This window comes from Arachis ipaensis, chromosome B6, assembly GCF_059453495.1.
Source record: "Arachis ipaensis isolate K30076 ecotype BB chromosome B6, ASM5945349v1, whole genome shotgun sequence".
In the NCBI taxonomy this organism is placed as follows: Eukaryota; Viridiplantae; Streptophyta; class Magnoliopsida; order Fabales; family Fabaceae; genus Arachis; species Arachis ipaensis.
In genome coordinates this window covers 1,168,808-1,181,392 of record NC_142441.1, presented here as the reverse complement: position 1 = coordinate 1,181,392, position 12,585 = coordinate 1,168,808, and the positions used below count along the sequence as shown (strand labels likewise).

The window sequence follows — 12,585 nt, the reverse complement described above, 5'->3', positions numbered from 1 at the left end:
GTCGTGTGCTGGATGAAGCTCCTTCACTGACCATAAAACACTGCACAATACCACTCTTAAGCTCTCAGAAACTACAATGACAATGACGATTAGGTTAAATTAAGGGTGTTTATGGATCAGATCGGATTTTGTGTAGGGTTTAGGGTTCAATTTAAAGACTTAGGGCACATAAGCAAAATCAACCCTTTTTCAGCCAAGAATAAATTTGTTCCTAAATATCCTTCAAGCTTTATACATTTACTGATTTACACCATATCGGTGAAGTTCCCCCTAACACCAAAATCTATCCATCATGCATTTTAAATAGTGAGGAACGAATTTGTATTTTCCAATGTTTGAAAAATAAATTTATTTACGAATGAAAAATCCAAGAACTAATTTTTCTTTTCCCAAACTTTTTTTAGTCTGTCTTCCTATTTCAATCTCTCCTCCAAACGTAGCCGTCTAGTTGATTAAGTATACTTTTTCTACTACAAGTCTACAGCTACTTTCTCTTAATTTCATCTTCCTCTACGCAACCCTTGTGTTGTTAATCTTAGCCTCGTTCTTGTTCCTACTTTTTTGCTTTCTTCTCCGAACTTTTCTCATTCTCTACTAAAGACTTCATCTTTCACTTTTTCTCCATCAAATTCCATTGACTTAACTCGCTTCCCACGTTACTGCTTCCTCATCAACCCACTTCCCATCTTCTCTGCTCAATTCAGGTAACGTTTCTTTCCATCTTTTTTGTTCTTATTTATTTATTCATTTGTGGTGTTTTGGTTTCATCAAATTTGCTTATTGTTGCCAAGATTGGTATTTTACTTACAAGTAAATAAATTCAGTGTGTTACTACTGTGTCTCAGTTTCAGAATTCTGTTCAGTTGAATATTGATGTAGTATGTTGCTACCCCTGCTAAAGTTGTTGGTGCCCCAGCTTCAAGGTCATTGCTTTTACACAGATGTTTTATAATTGAGAGGTGCTGTTTAGTGCAAAATAATTTACATGGACCCTTAATGAATAAGGATGGTGAAAGTAATTGCACATTTAGTAGGCAAAAAAGTCGAAAATCGAGAGATTATGGTGAACGAGAATAAAGCATCCCATTTGCTGAAGTTTTTGTGCGAGATTGTATTTTATGTATAATTGTGATTGGCAATTTGACATGATTTGTTAATTTAGTCTCACATTGTGATTAAAGTTATGAGTATATTTGGATGTGATGTTAGAAGGGACAGAAAAAAATATTGAAATTTTCTTTGTTTTGGCAGACTATAATGAAATGCCGTGGAGCTAAGAGTTAGGAATTTAGGATACCAATAATTGATGCCAATGAAATCAGTTGTAAACAGTGAATTATTATCCTTCAAAAAGTGTATTGTACTTGAAAGTTGAATTGACATGAAATTATTGAAAAAGAATTACATAGAAGAGAAAGAATGGCCCAATGTGTTACCAACGTTCTGCACAATTGATATTGATTCTTAGTATAACTTTAGGAGGTTTTCTTCTATCGACTTAATTTTGTTATGTGCTTGGAATATCTGCTATGCTGACATGTTAGAATGATACTTTACATGCAGTGTTTCCATCAATTTTTTTGGAATTTCAGTGTTGATGCTCAGATAGATCATGATCAGGTATGTAGTCCATTCTCTGTTAATAAGCTCTTTCTATTTGTGTGTTGCCAACTTTAAGCACATCCCATTAACATAATTGTCTTGGCAGTATCAAGCTACTGATTCATGATTTTTTATTTTTATTTTTTTTTGCTTGTTCTGCAAATAGGAACCTGTTTCAACCATTTAATGTATTGTTATATCTCTGTTTTCCTTTGAATATTCTAATTTGGATCCTGTTGTGTTTGTAGAGTCTTGTTGTAATCATTTTGTCTTTCGGGTATGGACTGCATGGATGTTCATGCCTACTGTTAAGTGTGTGAACAATGTTTAGAAGGCCAAGGGGTCCCGATGTTTTTAGTATATTCAAATGCAAAGATCAAGGGGAATCATCTCTGGCAACAGATTTACTTCAAAATATTCCACTAGAGGTTGAATTGTCTGATTATAGAAGGGTCCCAAGTCCTGACAGTGAGAGCCCTTCCGGACTTCTTCATGGTGAGAGCCTAAATGCAGAACCTATTGCTGATTTAGATCTCTTCTTCGAAAGGCTTTACAGCTACTACTGTGAGAAAGGGATTTGGTGCATCATTATAAAATGGATTGGTGAACTTCTTAGCCTGGGTTTCACCATATGTTTTTCGGGATTTTTTCTACTATATGTTGATTGGAATGGGCTCCGCAATGCAAAGTGTGGGATGGATGCGGTTGAGTCTGGAATTAAGCCCTGTGATCTTGCTAAAGAAGCTCTTCATGAACACCCATTAACCCCAATGACTCTTACGAAAGCTATTATAGTTGGATACTTAGGAATATTTTCCATGTATTGGATATTTTGCTTCTTGAGATTCTTTGCCCAGCTAAAGGATACTTTGGAAATCCGAGAGTTTTATTACAATAGGTAAATATGAATGATAAGAAATTAAATGCGTTGAATCAAATGGTTAATTCTCCATTGCTTATGTGCTTTTTCCACTATTGTTCTCGTGCAGTCTCCATGTTACAGACAATGAAATACAAACAATGTCCTGGGCTACTATTATTGAAAAAGTTGTTAGGGTACAAAGTTCTAAACATCTTTGTGTTGTAAAGAATCTGTCTGCCCATGACATGGTAATGAGATTGATGCGGAAGGAGAACTACTTAATTGGGATGCTAAACAAGGGTGTGCTTGCCTTCCCCATTTCTCAATGGGTTCCAGGTGCTGGTCCTACAGTGGCATATAGTCCTAATGGAACCCATTATCGTCTAACACTAACTAAGACCCTTGAGTGGACTTTGAATTGGTGCATCTTGCAAAGCATGTTTGATCGGTATGTTAGAGATTATACAATTACCTTTTATCCAAAAAATGAGTCTGTTGTTGTTTGATCATATAACTTTGTGGATAATTTGGTGAATTTTCATCATCTTTGGTTTATCCACTATTTTTCTCTTTAGACCATTTTGGGTAAATGATTTGTTGGTTGAATGATGCAATGACAATTTAGATGCAGGATGGCACTTATTAGAATGTTACAATTGATATCATGTTTAAGTATTTTGTTACTCTTCAGGGACACATTTCATGTTATTCTACCTGTTATACTTGAACTTCATAGTGAAAGTCGGGATTTATTGTTGTATTTTTGCTTTGTTTCCTGATGAATGCACTTAGATGTACATATGTGATGATTAATTGGTATTTGTTAGAATGTTCATATGCTGAACCTTTTTCATTGATATGTTATTGTTTGAATGCAAATTTCGTTGCAGGAACTTTTGTGTGAAAAGGGATTTTGTGTCAAATCCAAATGCATTACAGAAAAGGCTTATGGTAGTTGGCTTTGCAATGCTTTTACTTTCTCCATTTCTTATCATATTCATGTTGGTATATCTCTTTCTGAGGCATGCTGAACAACTTTATAACCATCCAAGCACGGCATCATCTCGGAGATGGTCAAATTTGTCAAGGTGGATATTTAGGGAATTCAATGAGGTATCACTATTATTTTTCTTGATTTCCCTTCTATCATGACTCTTTTCCATGTGAAAGATCAGTTCTTCTGAAAGCTAAAGTTTATGGTGGAGGTCATGAATGTCTATATATGTATGTCGTGTATTCCCTGTGTTCAAATAGCAGTTAATGAATTACCACTTGTCAACTTAATCACATTAGTTAAACTGGAAATGATGTTAGCTGGCATGTCCTTCCACTTTTTTTTATAATAAAATAAAATAAAAAGAATAGGTTTTGAATTTATTTGAGTTCAACGAATTCCACGTTATTTAACATAACTATTAAACTTTTTTTTATATAAGCTATTTGAAGAGAACATATATATCATTAGATAGTTATTAACTTAGTAAGTAACTTGTATGCGATATTTTGAAAGTTTTTGGAGATTAAGTTTTATGTTCTATATGTGCTTTCTCTCTCGTAGTTTTATTTTAATCTAAAGGTATTAATTGCTTGAAAGTGGTGTTAACTATTTATAGCTTTAAAGTAATTTACCTAGTTATAATAGTTAACATAATCATATGTTATTTTACTTTTATAGTAAATCTCATCAATAACTTGTGTCTCAGGTGGAGCATCTCTTCAAACATCGAATTTATAGCGGTGTCTTGCATGCGTCTGAATATATCAAGCAATTTCCTTCACCTATCATATCTATCATTGCAAAATTCATCTCTTTTGTATCGGGTGGCTTTGCTGCAATTCTGATCATCATAGCTTTTCTTGAGGAGTCTCTGCTCGAGGGCCATGTATGATATCTGTTTAGTTTTGACAATGTTATTTAGCATGTCATGACAGTCATTAGTTTATTTTTAACAAAAACTCATTACAGATATTTGGCCGGAATCTGTTTTGGTATGCCGCTGTTTTTGGAACTATAACTGCCATCAGCCGGGCTGCAATTACAACTGAGCTGTTGGTCTTAGACCCTGAGGGAACCATGTCTATGGTGGTTCAGTATACACATTATATGCCAAAAAGATGGCGTGGCAAAGAAAATACTGAAATGGTTCGCATCGAGTTTGAAACCTTATTCCAGGTACTATACCGGATATGTTTGTTTAATGCATTCTCATTAAGCTATACCCAACGTTTACTTGTTAGCTTACTCTTGAATATTACTTCTGGTCCTCCTATATTTTTATGTGGTGCAGTACACTGGAATGATGCTACTTGAGGAGATGGCCTCGATTTTCCTCACACCATATTTACTTCTGTTTGTTGTTCCAAAGGTCATTGCTGTACTTGGATATAATGTTATTTATACTCCGTATGGTATAATGTATTAACTCTTTCATTTTTCTCTCTTTTGCAGCGGGTTGATGATATATTGCAGTTCATTTCTGATTTTACCGTAAATGTTGAAGGTGTTGGTCATGTTTGCAGGTTGGTGAGCAAATTTTTGGTTTTCATCATTTTCAATTTGCATTCCTCTTCTCCTGTGTATTCATTTACGAAATTTTTTATTTTGGTCCTCAGTTTTAATGTCTTAATTAATGGGTTGTACCCGAGATGTTGTCACAGTTTTAGCACCTTTGATTTTCAAGAGCATGGAAACAGCCGTTATGGTTCCCCACACAATGCGCCACGTAATCGAAGGAGCTCACAGGGGAAGATGGAGAAATCATTGTTGAGGTATGGTCTTAGAGGAGCTTGTTTTAGTCACAGTATTAATAATTGATTACATTGCTACTTCATCAAATATTGTTTCAACATATATCAGATAAGTAGTTAATTGTCTGAAATCCTTTGCTCCAAGAAAGAATAGTCAGTTACCTATTAATCTATTTTTGGCTTAAAAAATTATTTCTTTTACTGTTGTGATTATGTTGAAACCATGCATATTTTCTAAGCTATAATAACAAGGATATTGTTGGGGAAATCAGAGATATTTTGACCAGCAAACTATTAGATAACACCATTTTCTTTTCTTTTTGGATGAGTTTGTTTGGTTTGCATTTTCATTTTCAGATTTTACAATTTTGTGAATAAAGAAAGAAAATAGTTAAAACAATAAAATCCTATTATCTGTTTTCACTTACTTTTTTTTCTCGCACAAAATTCTAAAAATAGAAAATACTGAAGAAAAAAAAATACAAACTGAAGAGGCATAAACCAGTAATTATCAGCTCGAATACTTTCAATCTCCATGTTATTTTTCTCTCGTTCTATGAATGGCTCTTTCATATAAATGGTAATCATGTAATTAATCAAAGGAAAATAATGATAATTTTGAACTTTGCCACTAGGACTTTTAGATTTGTTTAACTTGTGTTGTCATTACAGTTTTCAGAGTAGTTACCCTTCATGGGACCCGAATGTTCTAGGGAAGCAGTTTTTGCGAAATGTTAGAAGCTTCAGAGAGCAGAGGTTATCAGGATACAGAAGCGGACATGCATTTTCCTGTCCACAATGGAGGGGTCGTCCGAATGTGGGAGGCGATGGAGAAAGAAACCAGTTCATATCCTGGGAAGTGCCAAACAGTATTCTTGAAACTGCCAACCAAAAGAATCATCCCTACCTGATTGACTGGTACTATACATCTCAACCTTGTGATGCGGCTCTCGAAGATGTTCCATCAGAACCTTTCGGAGTAACTGAGCCTGCATACGAAGAATACTCACATGAGTGTTGTGAGGATCGCGCTGCGTCGACTCCAATCTTCAGGGAAAGCCTTATTAAGGATGAAAATTCAAATGAACTGTTCCCAAATGCCCAGAGTCATTGGTGGGATAAATGTCGGCTGCAAGGTGGACAAGTTCAAACAAGCTTTTTTGAGCCTCCGGATTTCAATCACCGAACAGAATATAGTCATTGTGAAGAGTTTTCTAACCGAGGAGCAGAGGATCAAGATCAAGAACATTGCTTGTACTGGCAAAACCACCATTGGTTATCTAGAGAAGCTTGCTCAGATGACTTAGAGGCAGGAGAATTTAATCTTCATTTTGATAATGTTTATAGCAGACCTCCAGAATCACCCACTGTAAATTCCAGATCTTCTAGCTTTGAGTGATGAATTTTGCCCCACATTTATTTCTTAGGGGAGTTTCTTGCTTGAATTCCCAAGGCATGATTGTCCCATCTAATTTTACTTGTATTGACATTTGATTCTTTGCTGTATATAAATCCATTTGTGTTTACTGAGCCTTGGCTTAATGTTGGAAGGTCATTAAGGATGGTTGCAAGGGGTCTGGAAATGCCTTCTACTTCCAGGTGTAAGAACCATTAAAAAAATTAGAGAGAAAAAGGAAATGTTTTATGTTGTCCGGTCTCTAAATTTGTCAACTCATATCATTTTCATGGTTATTTGTTCTATTAAAACAAAAAGTGACAACTAGAATGAGAGGTGGTCTGTTTTACCATCTTTAAAAACCAGTTAAAAATTGTGCAGGGTAAAATTAGTTATACAAGTAAATTTATGTTGCTTCTTATAACAGAATAAGCTAATGTCTGAGGAAGGAGTGTGACAACTGAAAAAAGATCTACTTTAGAATATGATATATTTTCTGATATGGTGGAAACTCAGGTGCAGTCGACTTTATGTGAAGTAGATATCTGAGAGCCTTTAGATGATTTGACTAAATTTTCATCTAACAGTTCTTAGATATCAACTTCATATGAAGTCGACTTCACCTAAGTTTTCACCTTCTGATATGTCCTTTCTGATATATTTTCATACCACATACAAGTGGTCCAGTAAAAGTGATGTCTAAGCATGAGAAACTGAGGAACAGGAACACCAAATTGGTATAGAAAAAAGCAAAACAATACTTATTGCTCTGTTTGCACTTTGCATTGTACTTGCTCAGTGTCCTCCATGTGACTGATGAACTAAAAAAACAAATAAAAATAAAAACGAACTTTGGGGTGATAATTTCCCAAGAGGGTGTGGTTTTCTCATGCTGCTGCTACTTATGGCTCCTCATTGTATGGGTCCTACAACCCATCTTATGATTTAGGCTTCTCCAAGTGCAACACAGCTCTCTGCATTCTCTAGGACCCATAAGACACTCAAGGAAAGGACAATATCATGAACATAATGGATGCTGCAACTAATCATTTCCTTTCGTTTGTGATCTAAGCAATGACACTAAAAGCAATGTTACTTTTTTTCAACTATAATCGTATTGTGGCACTCACTTTATCACTAACTATCATTTCAAGAAATTATTTTTAAAAAAATACTGATAATGTATGATTTTTATATACATTTCTCTTACAAATGCTTGTGTTGCAGAATTAGAACTTAGATAAGCAGAGAAAGACATGACCTTAATTCTAAAACTCTGCAAATACTTAACATGTGCCCATGTCCATTTTTGTCACTATTAAGGACTGGAAATTCAGAAAACAGAAAGATAAAATGGTAAAGATTTTTTTTTTTTTTTTTGGAAAAAGGAAATGTTATGTTACATTAAACCTCATTTTCCAGAGGAATGATTGCACTTTTGGATCCACGGCAATAACGGAATGGAAAGAATGATCTTCTGGTTCTGCTATTACAATCTTCACTGGCACTAGCATGATTCTGATTATGCCTATTTTGATGAATAATGGCTTGAACATCTAAGTAAACTTGTCTATCATTTGCAGAATCCATTGAAAAGGATCTTCTAATAGGCTGAAGAGAAGAGAATTGATCATCTTTCTTTCCAACATCAATGCACTCATCTCCCATTATTGAAACATGGTGGCACTTCCATGGTTTCTTCCTTGCAAAGCTAGAGTAACTCCTACTGTGTGCTATGCTTTCCCCTGAGTCATTATTCATCACTTGTTGCTGCATCTGTGGCAGTGTTGTAATTCCTTCATGTTCTGCTCCAACTTCAATGACCACAAAATCTTCATCACTTGCCATGTTAGAGAGCAAGTGAGAGTCCTGAGGGGAAGAACTGGGGGCTATGATACGGTCAGTTGGAAGCTGCGTGTTGCCGGAGATACTTGTTCTGCAGAGAGGGCAATTTGCATTGGTTTGAAGCCAAATATGAATGCAATCCAAGTGAAATGCATGGTTGCAATTTGGAAGAACTTTGAGCATTTCCCTTTCTTGAAACTCTGTCAAACAAACCACACAGGCAGAGATGCTTTGAAAATCTTTTGTGAATTGAAATGCTGGGATTTCTTGGATGGAAGATTCATCTAAGCCAAGGTTGAGGATCCTTGGAGAGAATGCTATGAAGGGATCTTCATCGTGTGGATGCGGATGCATCCGCAGGAAGGAGATCCATCTTAGAGGGTTAACATGGTGGCAATTTGAGCAGCATTTTGTAACAAAAGATAAGTAGGTAATGAGTATGAAAAGTGTGGGCGGTATGAGAGGCAGGACAATAACAAATATGAGTAGAGAAGAATCTGATGAAGGTTGATGTTGATATTCTTCAAAGTGAGTGTGGTTGTGGTTCAATGCCATATGAGATATGAGCATACAGAGGCACCAGATCTTTCTTATCTTGGACAGAATGCAAAGGAGTCGTTATTAGTTATAAAATTGTAAGGAACGTGCACATGTGTTTGACTTTATGATTAAGCTACCTATACTACTACAAAGCACGGTGTTTGATTGAGTATTAGATAAGAGAAAAGCTTGAGGGTTAGTAATTTGATTTAGTATTAGATTTATAAAATATAGTATTTAGATTTATAATAGGAGGAGATTTAAATGGTTATGTTGGGAAAAAAGTGACTGTGTATGAGAGTATTCACGGAGGCCATGGTTTCGGGGTGATCAATGTCGAGGGTAAAACTATTTTGGATTTTTCCTCAACCATTGGTCTTCTCATTGCAAATACATGTTTTAAAAAGAGAGATGATCATCTTATAACTTATAAGAGTGGCATGACAAGCTCTCAAATCGACTTCTTTTTGTTGAGGAGAGTCAACCGAAAATTTTGCGTTAATTGTAAAATTATCCCAGGAGAGAGTTTAACAACACAACATAGGGTGCTCGTCATGGATTTTTGCGTTGAGCAAAAGTTGAGGAAAAGACATCATACGAAGAACCCAAGGACGAGGTGGTGGCGGATGAAAGGTGAGGAACAAAGAAACTTCCTAAGACGGGTAGGAGAAGAGGTAAAGTGGGATGGGAATGGAAGCGCAGAAGAGATGTGGAGGGAGATGACAGAAGTTATTAGAAGAACAGCAAAAGAAAGTTTTGGTGAATCTAAAGGAATAGGACCAAAAGATAAGGAGTCCTGGTGGTGGAATGCGAGTGTACAAGAAAAGATAAAGATAAAAAGGAAGTGCTTTAAAGAGTGGTCTTTATGCCGCAACGCAGATAACTAGGAAAAATATAAGGCGGCTAAGAAAGAGATAAACGTGGCTGTAAGTGAAGAAAGAACAAGAGCATATGAGGGTCTCTACTAATCTTTGGACATGAAAGAAGGAGAAAAAGGTATATATAGAATCGCAAAGAGCCGTAAAAGAAGAACGAGAGATTTGGATCATGTTAAGTGCATAAAGGATAAGGATGAAGAGGTGTTGGCTCAAGAGGAGAAGATTAATGAAAGGTGGAAGAACTACTTCTACGAGTTATTTAACCGAGCCTTGGTCGGTTATGCACAAGGGAAGAAGATCAAAACTTTGACTACTATCAAAGGATTCGAGACTTGGAGGTAAAAGATGCTCTAAAGCAGATAAAAAATGGCAGGACAGTAGGACCTGATAATATCCCGATTGAGGTTTGGAAGGGCCTTGTAGAAAAAGGCATCAACTGGTTAACCAAGCTTTTTAATGAGATTTTAAGATCAAAGAAGATGCCTGATGAGTGGAGAAAGAGCACCTTGGTACCTATTTACAAGAATAAGGGAGATATACAAAGTTGCGAAAACTATAGAGGGATCAAGCTCATGAGTCATACCATGAAGTTTTGGGAAAGGGTGATAGAACGGAGGTTGAGAAAAGAGACACAAGTAACAGAGAACCAATTTGGATTTATGCCAGACAGATCTACCACTAAAGCGATATACCTATTAAGAAGGATGATGGAGAGGTATCGTAGTAATAAAAGTGATCTACATATGGTGTTTATTGATTTGAAAAAAACGTATGATAGGGTGTCAAGGGAGGTCTTATGGAAGGTTTTAGAAAAGAGGAGAGTAAAGATTGCATATATTCGTGCAATTAAAGACATGTATGATGGGACCACAACTAGTGTGAAGACTCAAGGTGGTGTGACAGAGGAATTTTCTATTGGTATAGAATTACACCAGGGATCATCTTTAAATCCATACATTTTCACATTAGTTTTGGAAGTACTCACAAAGCACATCCAAAAACCTGTGCCATGGTGCATGTTTTTTGCCGATGATATCGTCCTTATGGAAGAATCAAGAGAAGACCTAAATAAGAAGTTAGACTTATGAAGAGAAGCTCTAGAAGTGTATGGTCTGCGCATAAGCCATAGCAAGACGGAATATATAGAATGTAAGTTCAGTCTGAGAATGGAAAACTCTAATATAAAGATGAAGATTGGAGAAAACATTCTACGAGAAGTTAAAAGTTTTAAGTATTTTGGGTGCATCATACAGGATAATAGAGAGATTGAACAGGATGTAAATCATATGATCCAAGCAGGTTGGTCAAATGGCGAAGTGCATCTGGTTTTATATGTGACAAAAAAAGTGTCTTTAAAACTTAAAGGTAAATTCTATCGCACCGCTATAAGATCGGCTATGTTTTATGGTACGGAGTGTTGGGCGGCCAAAGGGGAGCACGAATATAAGTTGAGTGTGGCAGAGATGAAGATGTTGAGATGGATAAGTGGTCATACGCGATTGTATAAAATATGGAACGAAGATATAAGGGAAAGAGTTGGAGTAGCACCAATTGTGAAAAAGTTGGTTGAATCGCGTCTCATGTGGTTTGGACATGTAAGAAGATCGATACAACACCCAGTCAGGAGGGTGGATGAGATGGAAGATGGATAAAGGGCGAAAGGTAGAGGAAGACCTAAGAAGGTCATCCATGAGGTGGTCAAACGAAATCTACATCTAAACGGTCTCTTGGTAAACATGATACATGACAGAGCACAATGACATTGTTTGATTCATGTAGTTGATCCCATCTAGTGGGACAAGACTTTGTTGTTGTTGTTGTTTGTAGTATTTAGATTTATAATATAGAATTCAAAAATAAAGGTTTACAATTTAGAATATATAATTTAAAATAAACAAATAATTTTTAAAAGGTTGACCGATATTAGCTAAAAAAAATTGATTACCTACAAGGAGGAAGCAAAGCAAACAGGGAACAGGGTAAAGAGGAGTACGGAGGAGGCCATGGGGGAAGTTTGCGGCAGAGATAAGAGATTCCGGTAACCATGGAGCGAGGATATGGCTTGGAACGAACTTTCAACACTGCCAAGGAGGCCGCAAGAGCCTATGACTCTGCTGCTTTTGGTACGAGAGGTGCTTCCACCATCTCAGTTTTCCAAATCAGTATCCATTAACCAGCAATAATGCTAATGCTAAGTCCTCTATTAATAAATCTTCAACTACTAGTCTTGTTAAACAAGTTTTTGAGTTTGAGTGTTTAGATGACAAATTGCTATAGGAACTCTTAGAATGTGATTAACAATTTTGTCTCAACACAATGTATCCATAGTCTTTATAATAGTTTGTTTGTTTTAAAAATAACGTCAGTTAAAAATCAATTTGAATGTCTGGGTAAGGTTGGTTTCTAGGCTTACGTTCTGTATGGAAATAGAAATAAGCTTAATTTATTGATTTATTTGATAATTTTATTGCTTGGCATATCCAAAACCCGGTAAAAAAGTATAATAATCAGAATTCAGAGCACCTAAGAAAGAAACAACACAGAAGACCGGAAAACATAAATATAATAATTTTCAAAATGAACACCTTCGACATTGATCAATCCAAGAACAAATAGAATGGTAGATCCCTATATGATAGAAATAAAAGAATAATTTATCTAAACAAATGAAATGAAAATAGAGATCTATTATCTCTTATTACAGAATGCAGCTT

At 35.8% G+C, this 12,585-nt stretch overlaps 1 protein-coding gene and 1 pseudogene across 3 annotated transcripts; one reads left to right on the top strand and one right to left on the bottom strand.

Annotated features, from left to right (window-relative positions):
• The first annotated feature begins 330 nt into the window (after positions 1-330).
• Positions 331-6,738, top strand: LOC107645261 (autophagy-related protein 9). 2 transcript variants are annotated; one of them, XM_016349251.3, is made up of 12 exons: positions 355-704; positions 846-923; positions 1,564-1,620; positions 1,851-2,500; positions 2,592-2,912; positions 3,355-3,577; positions 4,168-4,347; positions 4,431-4,637; positions 4,753-4,830; positions 4,914-4,984; positions 5,123-5,233; positions 5,885-6,738. In XM_016349251.3, exons 4-12 carry the CDS (start codon positions 1,926-1,928, stop codon positions 6,609-6,611), a joined length of 2,493 nt encoding a protein of 830 aa, XP_016204737.1. In that variant the 5' UTR covers positions 355-704; positions 846-923; positions 1,564-1,620; positions 1,851-1,925; the 3' UTR covers positions 6,612-6,738. The 2 variants fall into 2 exon arrangements, with proteins under 2 accessions (XP_088347946.1, XP_016204737.1); XM_088491820.1 differs by lacking the exon at positions 846-923 and having other exon boundaries at positions 331-704.
• Positions 6,739-7,738: 1,000 nt separating this feature from the next.
• LOC107647879 (RING-H2 finger protein ATL16 pseudogene) lies at positions 7,739-11,877 on the bottom strand (annotated as a pseudogene). Its single transcript, XR_015886125.1, has 2 exons — positions 11,817-11,877; positions 7,739-9,047 (listed from the first exon to the last, which is right to left on the bottom strand). The product of XR_015886125.1 is annotated as an RING-H2 finger protein ATL16 pseudogene (transcript).
• Positions 11,878-12,585: the final 708 nt, after the last annotated feature.